Source organism: Planococcus citri, chromosome 5, assembly GCF_950023065.1.
Source record: "Planococcus citri chromosome 5, ihPlaCitr1.1, whole genome shotgun sequence".
Lineage (NCBI taxonomy): Eukaryota > Metazoa > Arthropoda > Insecta > Hemiptera > Pseudococcidae > Planococcus > Planococcus citri.
Genome location: NC_088681.1, coordinates 36,711,054 through 36,733,769, shown reverse-complemented (window position 1 = coordinate 36,733,769; position 22,716 = coordinate 36,711,054). Strand labels below are relative to the sequence as shown.

The following is a 22,716-nucleotide window of genomic DNA, read 5'->3' as shown; positions in this document are numbered from 1 at the left end:
ATACCTGTTTGATGTATTATCGCATCATCTGGGAAAACATCTGGTTTCGTATTGATTTCACGTACGGAGTGAACCGACGGGCAATAGATTGCGAGAGTTACGACTCCGGAGAGAAAGCCTGTATCGAAATTTAGACTTCGTTTATGTCAAGAAAGTTTACGCAAAGCTTGTTTTTTGTCGTAAAGGGATTCCACCTTGGTAATATGTTTCACCGCTGCGATCGCGTCCACAATCTAGAACTAATCGAGTGACGTAATCGTTAAATTTATACCCTCCGATGTTATTTTATTTGATCGCAGATAACCTCAACGAAGGATTTCTACACACGATATATCTGTAACAACCCTCGTAATTTGAAATACGATCTTATGACCTTTAAATTGGTAAAATTATACATAAAACTGCAGCATTCGTTCCGTACAACGAGAATTCAGAAAAACAGCTTGTAAGCATAGTATTCCTAAGGGTGAAAATTTTTACCAACTCGTGGCAAATTATGATTTTGAAAGATATATAAATGAAAGGGTAAAATACCTACTTACTTATACCTACGTATAATAAGATCGCCAAGAGATCCAAAAAATGTTATTACCTGTTCTCAATTCCTACGGGATAAATTTAAACTTTTCATTTTAACAGGGCTATAGCTTGTGCCAGACAGGTATTTTTATCCAACTGGGAAACTTCGTGTTATTGTCCTTTTCCCCCTAAAAAATGATAAAATTTGCTAAATAGGTAGTGATAAAATTGACTAAAAAAAACTCTAAAAAGCACAATGTCTGCTTGAATTGATATGCATCAAATTTCAATCAAATCCAGAGGCCTTTGAGAACGAAAACGAGCTCTAAAAGTTAGTACACGCCGTTTGCCCCTTTCTTCCAAAAATGGAGATAAAGTGATTAAAAAATGATTAAATTCGAAATGTTCATTTAAATAAACTGGCGTTTTTTGACGAATTTTTCAATTTTGAATAGGTATTAGTAAAACATCTTGGAAACAGATTCGAACCGTTTTGAGCAGCCCTGGAGCCTACAGCAGATTTTTTAAAGTTCAAATTTCCTCATAATTTTACCAAAGAACGTCGGAAAGTTGAATTAATCAAGTTTAAATACAGAATTGGGGAATTTTTTCAATCAATATTATGAGTATTTACCTAGCTATCAATGTGTTCCTATTTCGATACAACTATATCGTTCAATTACTGCAGTATATTAAAAAGCCAAGTCAAAATTATATTGATATAGGTACTTACTCACACAATTTTAGTTTAGTTTCCTTTTTCTATAATACTACTGCAATCCAGTATAGATAATCGTAATAGGTATCGCAATTCGAAAAATACTTACACAACTTAAATATATATTTTGAAGATCTCGACGAGGAAGTAATGTTTATAGGAAACAAAATAAAACTGGAAATCTCAAAAAGAACCAATATAACTTACACAAAGTTGACTTTAGTTATATGTTTTGGTATTTCAAACGAAATATTATACCAAGTTATACTAGATGAAGGTTGGCAAATTCGTTCGCAATCGGCAAATAAATACTTACGTACCATGTATGTACTTCTCTATAGTATACTCTCTTAATTTAAAGCAGTCAAATTTCACTGCTTAGCAGTCACGACATTTTGCCTTTTTAAAGCAGTAGTTTTTTTTGCTGCAAAACAGTGAAAAATTACTGAATTGGTCAGTCAAAATGATTTTTTACTGACTAATTCAGTAATTTTTCACTGTTTTGCAGTAAAAAAAACTACTGCTTTAAAAAGGCAAAATGTCGTGACTGCTAAGCAGTGAAATTGACTGTTTCAAATTTAGAGAGTACTTACCTCTTGAACTTACCTACTAACTATACTTGTAGTGCACATAAATGCACAAAGCACTCAGACACGAGGCAATGGTACAATATAACTTGACAATAATTGTGTTAAGTATCGGTTATTTGGTTGTTTATTTGCAAATGACGGTTTTATTGTATCGTTAATCGCGTCTATTGCGAGCTCTTTGATGTATTTTTTTTCTCCTCTCTATAAAACTAAGAACTGAAGTACTCGTTTATGTGTCAAATTAATATAAAACTCGAGCATTTATTTACTGTTTACCACTTGGTTCGTTTGACTTGTCGTTGTTTCGGTTTTTTTTTCACGCCCGAGTTGAGATGAAATTACGTTTTGGATATGGTTTATTAAATTTTGCAAAAAATATTCCACGCCAGAGAGTATAAGGAATAAAAAAAGGTACGCGAATACAAAAATTCGCAATCGACGGAGGAAGAGAGAAGAGTGGAGGAAATTAAGAAAAAACATCGGGTATTTAAAAAAATTACAAATTCGTAACACGAGGACGCTATAAAAAATATCATAGCTCACGTATAGTGTAAGCCTACTTTATGAAATGATGTTTATAATAAATATGGATAGAGGAAAGGGGGTGAGAAAGAGACTGCAGATAGAGAAAAAAAACAACTGAAATGAATTACATCCAATTCTGAAGCTATTTAAAACACAAGCTACGTCCAAAAGGAATTAATTAAATACCGCCGAGTTTTTTTTTTGCCTCGCTTTTGAATATTAACCATGGGTTTAGATAACAACGCTGAATGCTGCAAACGTGCAAATGCTTCAACTATTGAAACATTTCAAAAATCATAAATATAAGAGTCAGTTTATCCCACTGACAAAGGCACATATATCGATATATAGATAACCAAAAATCGACTTCCGTTTCCGATGGTGTTAGTGTTCGAAAGATTTTTTCCCATCAATGAGGAAGTACGCGTTTGTGGCCGTTTGATGACGTAATCAATAGTTCAATTAAAACGTTACGTAGCTGGATTAATTTATAGATATTTTATCGAGAATCACATTTAACTAACTCGTGTCAGTGTCACAGACTTTGCCCAATACCTACTACGCTAGGTGTTTTTTTTCTTCCTTTGGACGTACTAAATTAACACGCACGCAGCACGTGTGATGTGCCCCATATGAGTAATATATCAAGTTAGTTTTCGATTAAACGCATCCGCGCTTTGTAATATATCAACGAAGCGGCTCAAAGTAAAATAAAAACGACACCCAAACTGGCACTTATAATAATCTAAGGATAAGTCGACTAATACATCCCATATATCTGAATCCGATTGCTCTTCTCAATGTAAGAAAATAGTACTCGTCGGCGATATAACTTTCGACGAAAAAAATAACTCTTCGATATTTTCTCGTTTTGCAGAGACTCTTATACATACCTACTTTTGTATTTCCAAATGTTATAAATCAACGTTTGCCTATTTCCTACTAACTAAATGTGGACGAATTTTGTTTTCGCAATCTCTCAACTACTTACATACGTTCTACACACCTATAAAAACTTGCATAAAAAGTATGTCACAAACAGAAGAATAAATTCCCAGAGACTTTGCAGACACAACATGTATTTTCAAAAGAAACAAATACCAGAGCTTATTTTAATATAGGTAGGTAGGTACTTTTCCTTCACCAAATACGAGTAACAACTATTCAAGGGTATGAGAAAGTTTGTCACATGCGAATATCGTTTTTTATCATCTTTTTTAAAGTTTTAACATGGATTTTTTTACACTATTTATCTCGATTTAACGATTTGCTAAATTGTCAACGATGTTGGCACAATTCTTTAACCTTGGAAATGTTTTCAGAGCGTGACTTGACTGAAAGGACATATCTGCTTGTGATTTTGATGTTTTTTTCATTTTTGTCTGGCTATGACCAATGATAATTTTGAAAAGCTTAAAGTAGACCTACTGCCAGAGAAAATTTTTATCAAGATGATTTTCTGGTACAGCTGAACTACAGACACATTCTTCATCCTGTCTGTTTAAATTTTTCAGCATGTGAAAAGGAATATAACTTACCCCCCCCCCCCCCCCAATTACTTTTTAACTATTATATATGAACAGTTGATTTTTTTTACTTTTTTCGAAATTGATAGAAAAAAAGTTTGAGAATTACACAGATGTACTTACCTCATAATTTTTCAAGACAAAAAAGATACGATATCATAAAATTTCTTGGCTAATTTGGGATAGCCGGACTCGTTCATCATGTTCTGTCGTTCTATCATTTCCAAGTTCTGGTGCTCTTTGATCAGGTGAACGATTTTTACCTTAGCTTAACGACGATAGAAAATTTCCTCATTCATCTATTTATGTAGTCTGCCGAACGTAAGACACATAATGCTTCAACTGAAAACTTTCTGTTTCGTAGATGAATAATTTCATAGTTTGATATTTGTCAACTTAGGGTGCATCAATACTCGAAATGAAAATTTAAAACAAATTTTTCAACTAATAGGTACCTGTTTACATTCATTTTGGCAAAAACCTTCATAATCTTACATGTTGCTCAATTTTTTCCTTTCTCCTACATTCATCCTATGACTTTAGAAAATGAAAAATTTTTCCAAAAATTTGTTTTAGGCACATTATTAATTGCATAAAGTGGTTATGCACCTCAAGTTTTCAAAGAAAAATAAAATTACTCGTACCTATTTAGCTACAAAACAGAAACTTTTCAGTTAGAGCGTTGCGTTTCCCATCTTTTCTTTGTTTAAAAAAAATAAAAAAAAAGGAAAAAAGATTTTGAAATTGCCTAAATTGGATTCATCTCAACAACTGATGGAAAATTTTGAAAATTTTCCACCAGCTAAGTTAACGCACGACCTGTTTGCTTGATTCGTATTCTTCAAAGCTTCCAAAAAAGGTGGTACGAGATGTAGACGAATAATATAATTACCTGTCACTCAACAGTTCTGCAACTCAAAGTACACGAGAGCAGCTTAGGTGTACGAAGTACGAACTCAGGTATTCCAGCAAGGAGAATATTTAATAATTCGTAATTCGTAGATTTCTAAAATTGAGCAGAAGTTGAGGAAAGAGGGTGAAAAAATAATTAATACGTTCATCTTCATCCTTTCGGCTGAGAATCAAAACGAATGAAAAAAAAAACTAAATTAATTAACAAATTGGCAATTTTGCACCATTTTTCACCATTTGCGCAATTGATGTGCCCAACATAATTCGCACCCTCTAACAATAGAAATTGAGCAGAACTGCGGCGAAGCTTCCCCTCCTCACATCACTCATGCTTCAGAAAAATTGAAGCTCAAAAAAAATAACTCACAAAAAAATTAGAACACAAAATCAATATCTCACGGAAAAAATGAAGAAAGTTGAAGAAATTATTCCAACAAAAAATCACAAATTTAGTAAGTAACCAAAAAAAATTCATTTGCTCAAACACATATCGATGAGCTTAGTTTACAGCGTTACTTTTTTAAACTCATAAATGCTCATTTTGAAAATCTCAAATTTGACAATTTTAAGATTTTTTAAAAAATTGAGCAAAGATGACCCAAAAAAATTTTTAAATGAATTCAAAAAAATTTTCGACGATTAAACTCTATTTAATTATTTAGATTTTATCGAAACCAAGCTATATCGAAATACAACGTTCTAAATCTGAAACCACCACAACCAAAATTTAGATACCTACTTAAGTATGTTCAATTTTGAATTTTTTTAAAATTTAAAAACACAAAGAAAGTGTTGATTTTTTAGTTTTGTCGCTTTTTTTTAAACAAAATAAAACTAATGAAAAACTCTTTTTAAACTACCCATATTTTGTTATATTTTTTGTTCGTTTGTCACTAAATTGTGACTTTGTTTACCCTCTTCCTTCCCTTGAAAAACTTGATTTTTTTTTAAACGTAGGTATATGGCATTCTTCACATTATTTCATTCTTGAAAAAAATGTACTAAAATACTTGAAAAATAAATTTATTAAATATCTACCTACAATAGAAAATCTCAAAATTTTGAAGGAAAAAAATTACAATCAGTTTACGACAATTTGCTTTTTGCTATCACGATACAATAACTTTAAAAATTATCAAGACAAGAAATACAGCACAAAATATAAACACGACAAATACAAATTAATAAATAAATGACAATAAAACTATACGTACATATCTCACACACATATTAAAAAAAAAACACGAAATCAGTTCATTACGTACAACGCAACGCATAAAAAGGCTCACTTACAAAGGTACATATATGTATTTACAAGAAACATAAAATTTTGATTATTCGTTTCGCATAGATAGAAATTTTTCTTTAAAAATGCATGAGTATGGTAAGGCACATACAATGATAATATAAAACGTACCTAATTAAGTAAATGCCAACTGTGTACATGATCACTTTTGATAACCTATTTTTATTAGACGTCATTAAATTAAGAGAGGAAGTAACTACGAGACAATTTCCAAGACCAGAGGGCGTAGATGATTCATTTGCAAATAGGTATTCATTACTTTAAAAAAACAAATCAAACGTAAATTATAAGGCTGTAGGGTAATCATCGACGTCACATTCTGGTCTCATTATAAATAGTTTCCCTCAATCCTCCCGGAACGAAATTAGCTGACGATTTTCTTCTTAACGACTCTGTATCCTATCGGAGCAGTATTTTCGGAATTTAAAATCAACGTAGGTTTGCTGAAATCGCTTCCTTTCGAGACAGCTTCCTGGAAAGATCTAAATTGCGGAATAGGAGTAGTGGTGCTTTCACCTGGATCACATTTACCACATGGGTAAGGAATAATAAAAGCTGAGGATAAAGCTGGATTGAGTTGTTGCAAGTTACTGACATTGTCGCCAGGGCATAGAGGATACAACAGAACCAAAAGACCACCAGGTGGGTTGCTTACAGTTTGTATTGGACTTTGAGTGGTCGTAGAGGTAGATCCGTCGGCAGTTTTACTCACCACGTAACACGGGCAAGAGGCAGGGGATTGGATTGGGATTTGGTTATAGTAAGATGGGGCTAGTGGAGCTTGGAAGTTGGTATTTTGTCTAAACACGTTGGCTTGGTTGGATACTTGGTAAGTTGGTTGAGGTATGATGGTATTTTGTTTGAAAAGATTTGGTTGGTTTGGTAATGGATATGGTTGAGCTATTTGAGGTAAAATGGGGAAAGGAACACGAGGTGGTTGTGGAACTGTTTTGAATCTCGGTGGTAAAGTTGGTACAAGAACAGGTAATGCTGTGACTGATTTTACAGGAGGTGGACTTTCGGTGGGTATTCTGATTGATGGTTCGTCTGCGTTTTGAGAATCGGTGATGATGGGTGAGATGGTGTCAGGTGCGATTGTTTCTGGTACTGGCGTTGTAGGGATGGGAGAAGGTTCAGTTGGTGGGAAAGTAGATTCACGATTGACACCTCCTGGGAAAACTTCTTCTATGATGGGTCCTTGTGGAGGTACTTCTTCACTTGGTGGTTTCCATGTTGGGATTTCTTCAGAAATTGGTTTAGGTGTAGTGGGTATTTCTTCAGTGACTGGTCTAGGAGGTTGAGTTGTGGGTATTTCAGCTTCTGTCGATGGTGTTGGCGAAACTGTAGTGACTGGGTATTTGAATACGGTGCCTGGTTTTTGGGTAGTTGGGATGGCATTGAATGGATAAGGAGTGAATTTTTCCGAAGTTGGGTACACTGGGTTGACATTGATGTAGAATGGTTTCTTGGTGGCGTAGTCATATTGATATTGGAATTGGTTACCAGGTGGTAGAGGAGGTACGGGTATGTATTGATTTTGTACATTGTAGTTGTAGTTGTAATTGTAACGACCTGGTTGGTATGGCACTGGGGTAGGGAATGGAGTAGGGTATGCTCCGCTAGTGTAAGTGACAGCAGAACCTACAAAAAGAAAAGAACCATTGTAGAATAGATGAAAATCCCAAATAGCTGGACATTTGCACCCATTTTGAATAAAATATTAAAATTTTTACCTGAACTAACTCCATTATTGGTTGGTGGTACTACTGCTGTAGGTGGTAATGATGGTTCTACTGGTGCAACTGGTACTACTGGTACAACTGGTACTACTGCTCCAGCTCCTTGATTCTTGGATACTTGAACAGTTTTTCCTACAGTACCTATAATCCAATGAGGTTGATACACATAGGTATGAGGCAAAAATGAATCTACAAAACTCTTCGCATAAACATGAATATTAACCTTGATTAAACTGAGTATATTGGTAAGAACCACTACCTTGACCAACTCCTTTACCCAAAGCAGAACTAGACACAACTTTACTTCCAAAGTATTGTCCACCACCTACAAAAATGAAGCAGGACTATGATCACAACTTCACTGGCTAAACTACTCACAAGAACAATTTGGTTGTTGCGTTTTCGTACCACCAGATCCAAATTGACTAGTATAGTATCCACCACTTGATCCGAACTGTTCATTATATCCACCACTTGATCCAAGCTGCCCTTGTCCTTTGTATGAACCAGCAGATCCATATTGTGCTTGTCCTTTGTATGAACCAGCAGATCCATATTGTCCTTGTCCTTTGTATGAGCCATCATCTCCATATTGTCCTTGTCCTTTGTATGAGCCATCATCTCCATATTGACCATTATATGATCCATCCGAGCTGACTTGATTATAAGATCCACCAGCGGTGTAATTATATCCTGAATTTTGCCAGTAACCAGCTTGTCCTACAGTAAATTTTGAAAATATTCAATTCAATTTCTACTGAAGTAAGCCTACAATTACCAAAGGGTGTTGAAATAATATTAATTTACCAGGGTATGAAGGGAAGCCAGGATACTTGCGTATTTCTTTTACAACTTGTATAACTTGAGGTTGTGAGGGGTAATAATAGCCATTATTTTGTTGATAATAATATCCTTGTCCTTGTCCTTGTCCTTGTCCTTGTCCGCCAACAACGCCTAATGGAAACAAAAAGCATTCGATTAATGGACTTCATTCTCTTATCCTGCTTCTGTGAAATTTAATTAATATTGTAGCTATTCATACCTGGAGCAGGAGTTGAATAACCTGGCACATAACCACCTTGTTGACTGTAATACTGATAATTTGATTGACCAGATGCAACCGGTCCCACAGGAACTGGTGATCCTGGGTAACCTGGTGCAGGGAATCCAGGATATCCTGGTGTTCCTGGAGCTGGGAATCCAGGATATCCCGGTGCGCCTGGAGCTGGGAATCCAGGTGTGCCAGGTGATTTTGGTCCCGGAGGTCCTCGGTTTCCAGGACTGCCTGGTCCTGGTGGTCCTCTATTTCCAGGTGTTCCGGGTGATCCAGGGCCTGGTGGGCCTGGTGGTCCATTATCTCCGGGTGTTCCTGGTGATCCGGGTGCTGGTGGACCTGGTGGCCCGTTATCTCCTGGTGTTCCGGGTGTTCCTGGTGATCCAGGACCTGGTGGTCCTGGTGGTCCTGGTGGTCCTGGTGGTCCATTATCTCCTGGAGTTCCTGGATCTCCGGGTGTGCCTGGGTCTCCTGGAGTTCCTGGGTCTCCTGGTGTGCCTGGTTCTCCTGGAGTTCCTGGGTCTCCTGGTGTGCCTGGTTCACCTGTTTTACAGAAAAGAAAAAAAAATATGAGATTATGTACTGTAAGTATGTATAAATTGACAAACATTGATAACTAAAATAAACATAGGTGCAACTGAATTGGTTGTTTAGGATGGAAAGGATGGAAAATGATCTCTCTAAATTCTAATGTAATAAATTTCTAATCACCTGGTGTGCCAGGTTCGCCTGGTGTTCCTGGTTCGCCTGGTGTGCCTGGTTCTCCTGGTGATCCAGGTGATCCTGGAGCACCGCTTGGATCTCCTGGTTCTCCTGGTGAGCCGGGTGACCCTGGTGCACCACTTGGGTCTCCTGGTTCTCCCGGTGATCCTGGGCTACCACTTGGATCTCCTGGTTCACCACGTCCGCCACTTGGATCACCTGGTTCTCCACGTCCACCACTTGGATCTCCTGGTTCACCACGTCCGCCACTTGGGTCACCTGGTTCTCCACGTCCACCACTTGGATCGCCTGGTTCTCCACGCCCACCACTTGGATCGCCGGGCTGTCCTTGGCCTTCATTGGGATCTGGTTCAGGTTGACCGCGAGCAGGATAATAGCCTGGTGGGTCTCCGGGGTATTGTTGGTCTACATAAGGTCTTTGATAGTTGGGGTAGTTTGGATAAGATCCAGCAGCTTCGGGGCCATCAACATATACGGGTACTTGAGGCGCAAAACCACCTGGTTTGGGTTTTGGTACTGAAAACACATAGGAAAAATTGAAATAATTTGCTCAAATAAATTTTAAAACGATTGGCAAATACAACAATAATAATCACCTGGGAAACTTGTTGCTGGTTTGCTAACATAAACGGGTTGTTTGTCAATGGCGAGTTCGACCTTAGGTACACCAGGTAAGTAAACAATGGTACCGTTTGGTGCTCTGAATGAGTTACATCCTTTTGGGAAATACAGCTGTCCCCATGGAGTAAATTTACCTATTTTCAAGTTGGAGTGATGTACTCCAGGTTCTACATCATTAAGCTCTTTTTCATCGCCAGTTTCTGGTTGTCTGAAGACTTCAATTTTTTCACCAGGTGTAATGATACGATAACCATAAGCATCGGCTATATAATGAGTGGCTCTGATGCTGGTATCATTTTCGATGATTCCGTAACATCCATAAGTCACCCCATCTGGTCCACGATTTTCATGATGGAATTGTTGGTCAGGGCCGAGCTCGTAACCGAACACGTAGGCATCTGGAAGTATTAAAATAAGTACATATTATCACAACTGTTTCCATAGGTAGGTATTTCAACACAATATCATAAAGATCTCAATTACACTTGTATTAAAATAAAGTTGAAATTCAATACGTCATGTTACTTACTGGTGTCGAAATTTTGTTCGTGGTATTGAGTTTTATTGCTGTCTTCGATATCGACAACTACTTCCCTACCGTATGAAGTTGGTCTTTGAGCATAACTGTTTGTATTTTCATCGGCGGCGCGTGCGATTTTTGATCCAGTCAAAAATATCAGCAGAGCCTGCAAAACATAAATTCGCATTAAAGGATTAATTCACCTTGCAAACTATCCACATCTAATAACAATTTGTTTTTTTTCTACGCTCGTAAATCTTCCCGTATGTAATATTTCACTGTCAAAAATACCTTCACACGCAACCTAGCCAAAAAAAACACCTCTATGATAGTAATTAGTTCAAAAAATGGTGGTGTACACGATGTGGTGGTGGTGCAATTCTTCCCCCGTAAGAAATTAAGCTGCAGGATTCGATGGCATGTCTCTTAATTAAAGATAGACGTAGAGAAAAAAAATCCTCGTATAATATTATCAAGGCTCTCGGTACGGGCGCCGAACTGGTAGGAATCTGATACGATACATTTTTTAATGGTATTTCCCATTAAAACATTACGCAGCCTCGTCCAAGCCTTCGAACTACGGTGTCGATAATTGTACATCGATATTACCTTATAATTAGATCTATGTGTATTTTGATCCTATTCCTCGTATAGTGTAATCTCAATTGCATTATTTCGTAGGCACTCTTAAGTCAAAAAAGAGGTTGTTGCCAAAAAAAAAATCAATAACCAAGTATAAACACACGCCCGTCATTTATACAGGAATTTGCAATAAACTAGCATAACCACTTTGGGGGATTAAAAAATTACCGTGTGGCGTGGGTCTTTGCCTTAGTTTTCGGGTAGCAATGGATAGGAATGGGGGTGGAGATGAACGTGTTAACGAGTTCAACCATTTTACAGACGTCTCGCATCTAATGCGGAATTTAATACGCGACTATATGAAGATAAAAACCTACGCGCAGAATGTAGGTACTTAGCTACCTACCTTCCGAAAATACCGTGACTAATATTTACGACAACCAAAGTAAAAGTGAAATTTTTACTAGAAAATCTAGACGTACTTCGAATTGTGTTAAATGAAGCAAAAAAATGTAAACTAGAAATAAAACTTATGACAGAAAAAAAAAACAAAATGTGCCTTGGTATATCTGCCATAAAATCATGTGCACTTAACACAGATCATTCTTATCTTAAAGATGCATGCACCTTGGGAGCTTTAAATCATGAGAATGAATCGCCTGAAAAACCCGCCACACTAAGATCGTGTATCCGAGATTTAAGTAAGTGATTTTTGGCATCACCATATGCTAATATGTAGGTAAGTCATGCAATTTCTCCCAGCATGATGTTTTTTTTGGTAGGCGTTCATGTAACCTTTATGTACTTTCGGTAGCATGACGCATTCGCTCAAATGGGTACTCTCCACTTCTAAAAACCCGGTTACACAACTTCGAATCTATTAGAAGATCGCCCCGCAGTTTTATCCTATAAATTGATCTTTTAAAAAAATAAAATCATTTTTTTCACGTTCATTGCCGAAGTCTTTCATGCTGTAAGTCGTGTTGGGGGTTTGAATCATTCGGTTTTTCGGCGAACTAATTACAGGTGTGAATCGAGCTAGAATTATGATAATTAATACGGGCGGATTGCCTTATAACTAATTCAACTTCAACACCTGATAGTTATAAAGAAGAGGACACAAGTAACGCGAAATAATTGCCAAATTGCTGGGTATATCTCATCGGTAAATAATGTTTAGCTTCCGTCGATCACGATTTTTGTCAATATAGTGTTGAAGATGTTCAAATGATTTACTTACTAGCTCATATAATTAGCAAAAAAAAAGAGTATTAGGTGAGCAAAATTTGCAAAACGATAATTTGTTAGAACTACGTCAGATCCGAAATAGTGCCAAGTGGTAGAACGATGGAAGATCAATTCTCACTTCTCAGTTACCTAGTATGAACATTAATTGATACCTTTACCTATTACCTACGCTAATGTTTACCTGTTTTTCATAAGGAGTGTATTAAGTTGATTTTTAGGAAGGTCAAGAGCATAGCTACGTAAGAAATCGAATCACCCCCCCCTCCACCTGGGATTTGGAAATCGACCAGTAGAAGTTGAACCTTGGAGTTCAAAACCCCAATGACAAATTTCCAGATCACTATTTTGCCCTTACCCTTCCCCATTTTCGTTTAAATCTTCAAGTATATCTTTGGCAATTTTCAACTGAATTTTCTCAAACTTGCTTGGATCATTTGTGGACATTTTTTGAAATTTTTTCAAAATTATCTCATATCTGGTACCCACCTAAGTTTTCGTTGTGTATTTCTTCTAGCAGTACAAAGTACATACCTGATATTTTTTCAGATTTTTTTCTACAAGTGCAAGATCATCAAAAATACGAAAAACTGTGTTTTCAGAGACCTACATGTCTGAAATTTATATCTAGGTAAACCTAATTCCCACTTTTTACTTTAATTTGATTAAATTTTGATTTTTTTCATGGAAAATGGATCTTTGTAGCTTCAACCCACCCAGTCCTTATCTTGAAAATCCAAAAATAAAATTCAACAACTAAAATTTGGTTAGGTGGCAATATAATAGGTATTTTTGGATACTTCCATTTTCAATTGCTTCGTTTTTTCAGCAATTTTCTTAGATAAATATTGATGACAGGAGTCTTTTTGTAGCAGTACCTACTTTGGGGCCACGAAATTTTAAAAATATCGAAAAATTGTTATAAAAACTGAAAAAAAATAGAAAAATTAGAGAAACAATTGAATTTGACAAAAAAAGAGTTAGCAATTTTGTAGAAAAAAAAACTGGTCTTTTCTTTGGAAAACTTTGAAAGAAAGCTTCTTGGCCAGGAAAGGCAAAAATAATGCTTTTTGGACGTTTTGGCAAAAAAAGCACGAATTTCTTGAAAAATGTTGGCAATAATTACAATCATTTGACTATTTTATCAGAAAACTATTTCAACTTTTCGACAACTCGTCAAAAATTGACACCGTCTGACAATTTTGATTAAAAACTGGAATTTCTGAAAATTTTGGCAAAAATTCACCCCTTTTTGACAATTTTATCATAAATAAACATTTTTTGACAGTTTTGACAAAAATGGACACTTCTTGACTATTTTGCCAAAAATTGACTCTTTTTGATATTTTACCCGAAAATTCCCGTTTTTTTGACAATTTTTTCAAAAATTATTTCCTTATCATATCGTATCATGTATTCTTGTTTCTATTTGGCAAAATAAACAGAAATTTGGTTTGGCAATTTTGAAAATAAAAAGACTTTTAAACAGCTAGATGAGGCAAAAATCAATTCTTTTTGGATTTTTGGGGTGGGGAGGGGTAAAATATCTAATTATGAACTTACAACTTTCGAGAATTAACGTGCTCCTAAAAAAGAAGTGACAAAAAAGGCATAAGTATTGAATGTAATCTTCAAATTTGAAAAGTTTTTCAAAATGTGTTCTGTCCAATTGAATGTTGGGCAACCGATTTTTTTTTATTGGAAACATCCATGTTTGATGGGATTTTTAACGATGCACAAAGGAAGAAAACGGTTCAAATTCAAATGCAACCCTATTTAATGTTCTTTTGTTAGAAATCTATGCGCAAGACATCAAGAACTGAACCTATCTAATTCTCATATTTCTGGAGGTGAAAGACCCCTACACTACACACATAATTTGTGGATTAGTTTCCAAAATAGCGAAGTCGTACTATAGGTAGGTATATGAAGCCTTCACTTGTAGAAATTTCATATTCTTCTCTAACTACACCCTAATGCAACACTACCCACCACAACAGTTATGCCTATCTATTACATTAGGTGAAATTCGAGGCATTTATTTAATAAAAGCTCGTCGGAGTTCAGCATCCTACTCGAATAGACCTAGACAAAAACTCATACATATGAGAAAAGAAAATTTACCCAACGTCAAGTTCATGAACTATAATTCTACATGGTCGGTTCGTTGAACGAGAGAGAATGGGTAAAAATATACTTCTTCGTTTACATTTTTCCTTCAATATAATAGGCAGCATATAAACTCGGTCTCAAACGTTGTGAAGAAGCTCGACGACTCGACTTACAGTATATGAATTACAACATCGAATTCGACAACGGAAACATGAAACATTTTGTAGAAAATTTATTCATTCCTTCGAATAAAAACCTTTTTCGGTAATGGTGTTTTTTCTACAAGCCAACTACTGAAATTTTATTAGTTCCTTTTATAAAGTTAAACATCCTTTTTATAAATCTACAGAGTTGAAAAAAAAACGTAAATAGGCCATATACGTTTTAATTTATGACGTTTCTTTGTTCTTCCTTTTTCCTATTGTGCTCCTTTTTCGCTCCTGTTTCTGAAATATTGATGATGTTTGTTATTTTTTTCATTTTTTTATTTTTTTCTCCTGGTTTCAATAATAAACAGAGTAGGTATTTGATAGGTAGGTAGGTAGGTAGGTAGGTAGACCTATGCAAAAGTAATAATACAAAGAACATATCTTTGTATGAAAGGATGAGAATAGTAAACGACCAACATGATCGTCATACGTGAGCCCAATAAACTTTACGAGTACCTACATAATTGAGCAATTACCGCTTCATGAATATTGAACTAGGCCGAACAATCCAAATTATCGACACAGGTTAATTTCGAAACGATTAAAATATCTCAATGTACTTGATCGCCAATAAACAAAATAATAAATTCTTAAACCCGGAAATCATCTCGAGAACAAGCTCGAGCATCAGAAAAAAATCTGCACCGTTTGCAGGCTCCTAATTTATACTCGCGTAATCTGTTCATAGAACGAACGCATCAAACGACTCGTAATTTATTTCAACTTTAAATTACAAGGTATATTTTTTTTTCGTATAGCGTGTATATATGACGCACTTACGCTTTCGTACACCTTAGTTGGGTTTACTTCGATATCTGCTACAGTATAGAAAATCCATCCATCGGCATTCAAAAACTCGTTTAAGGTTTTTTCAAGGCCGATGCATCATCGTCTCCATAACTAGCCCTAAGTGGAATACAGACCCAGTTCCTTGTCATCTTTATCGTGAAATTTCACGCGTGTACGTACGAGAAATGGAAGATACATAAGGTGGAAGGCTACCTTTTCCGATGCGCTTGTTTCTAGGCGCTATGATGTAACTCCAAGGAGAAATATTTTAAATTTTTGGTAACGCTTTTAACGCGCTCATAATGGGTGATTCTGGCGATAATTGTCGAAGAATTTTCATGTCTGGGCACCCTGTACTGTACGTAGACTCCTCGATCGCGCGATGGCACGTCTAACGCATCCGACCACTTTAATGAATCCAGTAACGCCTACTTAATGGGAATAATTATAAACATGGGTGTGCAAACAATTGCTTGTTTGTATAATCTTGATGTACTACGTACAGTCGAACAACGTACATTACATAGCGTTACATACCTTTTAATTTCACGTGTTTTAATTCATTCCTACGCTCGAGATTCGCTCAGATTGTCTAGAGATCTTTATCGATATATCAACAGAATGACATCGAAAGGTAAATATTATAAAGGTATGTGGTAAAATTACCTCATAAATTTTTTTTTCAGATCACTTCCCCTTTTTGTAGAGCACGCAGAACGAATCGTGGAGGTATTTTAAAGAAAGGGTTGGTCTATGGAGTGATTTTGCATGATACATACCTACTTAAGGGGTTATTCTAAGTAAGGGTCTAAAATCAAAAATACCTGTTCCCGTTTTGGAAAATAAAAATTGGCTGGAAAAGAGAAAATTCCATGAGGAAATTCAAAAAATAAACGAATTTTAATTTTTTTGCTATGAGTGTAATTTTTATCAACTTTTTCATGAAATACGTCAGAAAGGGGTCAAAAATATCAAAATAAGACGACTGAATAAATTTAAACTTTTTTGGATGCTTGGAATTGAAAATTGAATTTTTTCGAATTTGAATTTTTTTGTGATGAGTTCATTTCATTGAGCGAAAGGGGTTTTTCAACTATTTCAACGGATACGTAAAAATAGGGGTCAAATGGGTCAACTTCACCAATCAAAACTCTTTTTCATGTTTAAATCGGAAAATCATATTTTTTCACAAAATTTCAATTTTTTTAAATCGACTTTTCAAAGTAACGACATCTAAATTTTTTAAATATGTTGTTCAGCATGAAAAGTTGTCCACAATATATTTTTTTCAGAATTTTTGAGAGTCGGAACGATATGAAAACTACGTTTTGAAAGTTTTCGAGCTAATTTTTCGTACGAAAAAAGTAGCAACACTGATTTTTATGATATCACCAAAAAGCCTTTCAAGACCTTTAACTACTGGAAAAAGTTCCATTTTGGAAGGTATCGCGGTTACCGAACTATCCACTGCTGAAATGGATGATATTTCAAGTTCACTGAAAACTTTGACACCCCCTAGCAGCCTTTAAAAAAGGGATAGAGGGCTGCGATTTGCGTCATTGGTCATCCCTTTGGAAGGTCTTTCCAAGGAAAAATGTCAAAAAAATCGCTGACCCCCCCCCCCTTACAACTTCTTGGTCGAATTGAAGTGGAATGGCCCTAGTTGATTTTTTAGGTTTACAATTTTGAAAATATTGTCATAAGTAAAAGGGACCAAAATGAAACTCAGCACTTACAGGTTTGATGTACTTACTATATTTTTCTCTTTCTGATCGATTTAGATATGCCTAAATTTTCAAGATCTGCTTCAACCAGTTCAAGTGCAAAATTTTCCCCAAAAATTATTTTAAAAAATGAAAAAGAGGAGAAATTTTTTGTTTAAAAAAGCATAAATATGTAAAACTCTAACATTTGGTTCATACCCTATTTTTGACCTTCAAAATCGATTGGTGGTGGTTTTGAGACGATTTTCTCAGATTTTGAAAAACTTTCATAGAAAGAGCTTAAATGGAATTTTCAACGCCTATAATCTTGAGTACGTCACCTTCTCTCCAACCATTCAGGCACAAATTTTGAACAATTGTCCCTGATTGATCAAATTCAAAATTGTCTTATGTAGGTAACTGCTTTTGGAAAAGAATTGAAAAATTCTTCAGTTACCAACGTGTCAAGTTGGAATTTGGTTCCATATCCAATTTTTGATCTCTGAAATTGATTTCTGGTGGTTTCGAGTCATTCTGATATCTCTACGCTTTAGCAAATTGCTGGATTTTCTAGAATTGGAAAAACCGTCATAAAAAGACAAGAATGAAATTCATCATTTTGAACTCAGATTCATCTTTTTTGTGACCCTTTTGAACAATTTTGGGTGAAAATTTAAAAAAATAGTATTCACATCAATTATTTCCAATCGACGTAGGTACATCATTAATTTTTTTCCATGATGCTTAGTTTTTGATTTTTTTTTCAAAAAAACTAGAACTTTTTGAAATTAACTTTTGAAACTTTTGCAAACGAGTTTTATAAAAATCGATCTGGAAGCGAATCGAAGCGTCCTACGAAAAAATGAAGTTGAGGAAAATTGTAGAGAATTAAATTTTCAATCGACACAATCTCATTAGTTTTTTTCTAGGATGCTTAGTTTTTAATTTTTTGACAACAAACCAAAACTTTTTAAAATTCTACGATAAAATTGGGCCGAGAAAAGTTGTAGAGGATTAAATTTTTAATCGACACAATCTCATTAGTTTTCTTCTAAGGTGCTTAGTTTTTGATTTATTGATGAAAAACAAAAACTTTTTGAAATGTAAAAATTTCATTTTTCAATTTTTGCAAATTTGCAAGCTGACTTTTGCGCACCTCTATTTTAATCGTTTTACTTATTTGACAATTGAAAACATTTTGTTTTTTAAAAAAATGTAAAATTAATCACCAAGTAGGTATACTTTTAATTTGTTCGGCTCATAAGCTAACTTCGCCAAAAGCTCCGCCTCGCCTCCGCCAAGAACGACAAATTCATGTAGGTAAGCACTAAGCATTCCATTTCCTTGCTTTATTTCATCCGCACAAAGTGATTTTCATGCAGTTAAAACGTGCAAAATAAACAACCCCCCCCCTCATTCCCTTCGTTGGTTAAAACCAATCTAGTGATATTTTTAGAAAATCCGGAATCCGAAGAATTTATTCAATACCGACAACAGAAACAAATTCATAATACCGAAACATCAAAGTCAGTCAGCTACTCCGCCTCTATACCCTCTCCATATTGCTACATAATACGAAAATTCACAGCTAGCTATACAGCTGCAACCGCAAACAACCAATTCGATAATAAAATGAAGATGGAAAAAAATCATAACACGAGGCAAAATAAACGGCGAGTATTTGTTGAAATTCTCCGAACGCGAATAACTTTAGCCATTAAATGACTTTAAATCAAACAAGTGTGTATAGGTAATAGGTACCTATTAGGTAAACGTACATTTTATAGTAGATAGATATTGTAGAAAGATATTCGACTGTGTGGTAGAGAAAGAGGATATATTAATTTGGGAAAAACACATCATAAAGGAAGCTGCTCGCTACCATACCATTGCGACGAATCCCATGATAAATTAATAATTAGAAAAAATGTTTGGATAACGTAAAACGAATGAACGAGTGTAATATATTTTCATTTTATATGTTTTGAACTTTGCCAGAGTTTTGATTCAAAGCTCAATAACGTATTCCGTTTCGCAATCGTAACATCAATTATAAAATCTCTATATATGGTACGATGGTGTAGTAAACAGTAAACACATTGGATGGCTGATTTGGCGGTAACCTCTTGTTTAAAATATTATAAATAACCGCAAAAGGTCAGACTGCAAGACCGAAATCGATGATTTTTTAGGTATTTTTTCAAAAAGATGCGTACGCGGTTCAAACAGGTATTGTCAAAGGAAGGGGCAACACGGTTGCAGTTCTAGCCACCGAGTATTTAGCTCATGGCTAGCTTGTCTGGCTCGAAGGATGATACAGAAGCCATGTTCAAGGACTGCGGAAATACTGGACAATCGATTTACCTACTCATCATCGAGTCTGCAGAGGAAGAAAAAAAATGGACGAAGAAAAACTCGTCTCGAGTAGGTAATTCCAGGCGTTCTCTATCAATTAAATAGCGTTTAATACTTTTACTCGAGTTGCTAAATGGTCAAGAAAAAAAAATAAATTGAAAAAAAAATGAAAAAACTTGGTAATTTGTTTGGAAAAAGACGTCTAGTTAATTTTAAAACGTTGCAGGGACAATAATACAAACGATGATTTGAATTAAGTAAATGAAAATTATACGAAAATTAATTTGAAAATCTACTTTTTCTAGCTAGATACGTAAATATTCCGCTGCCACGTAGGCGTTCATTAGGATTAAATTTGTCCCCAGTAAATTTCCACTGCTTGCACAATTTTTACCTTTGACCAAACGAACCACTCCACGAAGAAAATTACTTACTTTTGAAAATCTCTTTGAAAAAAATCATCAACTGAAAAGTTCAAACACATCGAAATTACTTCTCGTGATTTTTCAATAAATTTTTTCAATTTTTTTCCCAATTTAAAACTCTTATTAATACGGTAGATGCTACCCAGCGTCGTATCGAGTAAAAAAATTCAATTTCGTGAGATTATCAGCTTATTTGCATATCATTACGGCGAAAACCTCAATACCCACAGAGGAAATACTCATCGTACCGGATGGAAATCGAGTAGAAAAAAATCCGCAACCTACACAAACGAGGAAAAATGTTTACGATCCGGATTCATTATCATTTTAAACATTAGTATGATAATTTTTTACATATGAGATTAGACCAAGACTATATAATTGGTTATGTAATACGCTAGATTGTCCTATACATGCAGACTCGACGTCTGCATGGATGCTTCGTATCACGTACCTGAGCATCTATACCTACTAGTGATCGTGCCTACTACACGATGAAGCTCTATAAAATGAAATTTCAAGTATCGATTTACTCTCTCAGGCGACGTTCCTTAAGCAAATTACGCCTATGATGTAACGATCAATGAAAATTACCACTTACACGATAGATAATTCCTAACATCGAGTACCATCTCATTATTTATTTTTTTTATACAGCTGTTCATGCCAGACTACCTGGAACTGGATCGAGTCAAGTTCATTAACAAAGCCTAGAGTTCGTCGCTCGTCGGTCAGGCGATCCTTCAAACAAAAGCCTTGTACTTTGCCTATTATTCTAAAACTAAAAACATCTCTCGTTAGCCAACAAACCCTGTTGAAAAATTGTCCGTAAATTAGTTGAAAATTTACCTAAAGTGAGAAAAGCCAACGCAGTGGAACATTGACCCTTTCCGGACTCGGTTAAATCTCTTTTCTCTAAATTGAAAAGCGCTCGAGCAATAAATATCACCGGATTTGTATATTCGAGTTCGCATTGTGCGCCGAGTAGGTACCTACAATATTAAGTTACCTACAGATGCTGAAAGAGTGCCTATGTATATTATATATGGTGTATTTTTACCTATTTATCAAAATAACACCTCACATGTTCCAAGACGTTTGCCAAGCTATCTGTCTGTAAACGTAGAGAGCCCGAAAAAGGAAATAGGATGTGTATGAAGGGGAGGGGAGTGGAGTGTTTCAGGAGCACTACGAGGTAATAAGTCAAAGCTATAAAATATTTACATCAGATTTGAATTTTTCAAAACTACCTTATCGTTTTGTTTATCGTAGACTTTGTTGTGCAAATATATACGCTTCGCTATAAGAAAAACTATCCTCGTGAGTCATGAAAATGATGAAATTGTTAGGCTACCTATCTTAATAAAGATCTTTTTTGAAAAATTTCGCTCGGAATTTTCCTAGATTCATCTTACACGTGGCTTTTTATTTAGAAAGTCATCTGTTTCTTTCCTTTCAAATTTTATTCGAGATGTGGTTCATTAGATATCACTTTGCGTAGGTAGCATAGGCTGATACTGAATTGAAATAAATTTTTTAAAGGGGTGTAAGACAAAAGCATGCTGAGCACGTGAGAACAAGGCAAGCTGGTTTTTTTTCTCCAAAATTTGTACGAACCTATTAGAAATTTGATAGTTTAAGTGTGGAAAGAAATTTTCCACTTACCTTTCAACTCCTTAATTCAATTGCGAAACATATTCCATGAAAATGTCTGATCGTGAAAGAAAAAGGGATGCTGCTCTTTCAAAGTATTGAAAATTTCAAATGTATAGGAAGAAAGTTTCTCCCCAGTTCCCCATATTCTCAAGCCATCAACGTAGGTATCTACAACTTGGTATTTTTGGTATTTTTATTGCAGACTTTGGAGGCTGAAAATTGTTTACCCACACTCTCTTCTTCCCACGGTCTTTTCAAATGATTTTGCTTCACTATGCCTTTGGAAAAAAAACACGATAACAATAGAATTTTAAGAATGAGTTAATCGTATTCATTTTGAAAATATAAACTTGGCAGTTATAAAATATGTGATTGAATCAGTAAAATTCTTGCACCTTGACAAGTTAGGTAGTGAAAAAAAAAACAGAATTTGAATATTGTAAGTCGTTTTAGATTAGAGGGAGAGGGTCAAAAAAATTGTGAAGAATGGCATCAAAAAATCGTAGAAAAGTTTTGGATCTCTTATAATTCAAACGTTCATTTTCCTAGCAGAATTTTAAAATTTTTCGTTTCAAAAAAAATTGGAAGAAGACGTTTCTTTGTCATTTTGATCGTAATAATTTAGGTAATTAATAATTGTATTCAGGACATCACATCCATTCAAGACAATTTTATAATTTTTCAGGAATTTTTCTCCATTTCTGAAATACCAGAAATTATATAGGCTAGGTAGAGACCTAATTTTCATATGCTGTAAAACCTATGAAAAATTGCAAAAAATAGCCAGTCTTTTAGTAATCATTATTTTGAAAATTTTCAATGAAAGATTTTCTTACAATTTTCCGATAGAAAATGGCTGAATGAGAGTTTTAATCTAATCTTTTGAT

General features: G+C 35.1%; 1 protein-coding gene across 2 annotated transcripts in view; it reads right to left on the bottom strand.

The window, feature by feature from the left end:
* Positions 1-5,797: 5,797 nt before the first annotated feature.
* LOC135849519 (collagen alpha-1(II) chain-like) overlaps positions 5,798-22,716 on the bottom strand; it is a 39,566-nt gene continuing 22,647 nt past the window's right edge. Inside the window, exons 2-10 of one of the 2 annotated variants that reach the window (XM_065370004.1) lie at positions 10,763-10,919; positions 10,209-10,631; positions 9,601-10,128; positions 8,878-9,432; positions 8,643-8,789; positions 8,244-8,555; positions 8,059-8,160; positions 7,830-7,976; positions 5,798-7,737 (exon numbers count right to left, since the gene is read on the bottom strand). In XM_065370004.1, coding sequence (XP_065226076.1) covers positions 6,461-7,737; positions 7,830-7,976; positions 8,059-8,160; positions 8,244-8,555; positions 8,643-8,789; positions 8,878-9,432; positions 9,601-10,128; positions 10,209-10,631; positions 10,763-10,919 — 3,648 coding nt within the window. In that variant the 3' untranslated portion in view covers positions 5,798-6,460. Of the gene's footprint in view, positions 7,738-7,829; positions 7,977-8,058; positions 8,161-8,213; positions 8,556-8,642; positions 8,790-8,877; positions 9,433-9,600; positions 10,129-10,208; positions 10,632-10,762; positions 10,920-22,716 lie in introns of both variants that reach the window. The other variant, XM_065370005.1, reaches the window with a different exon arrangement.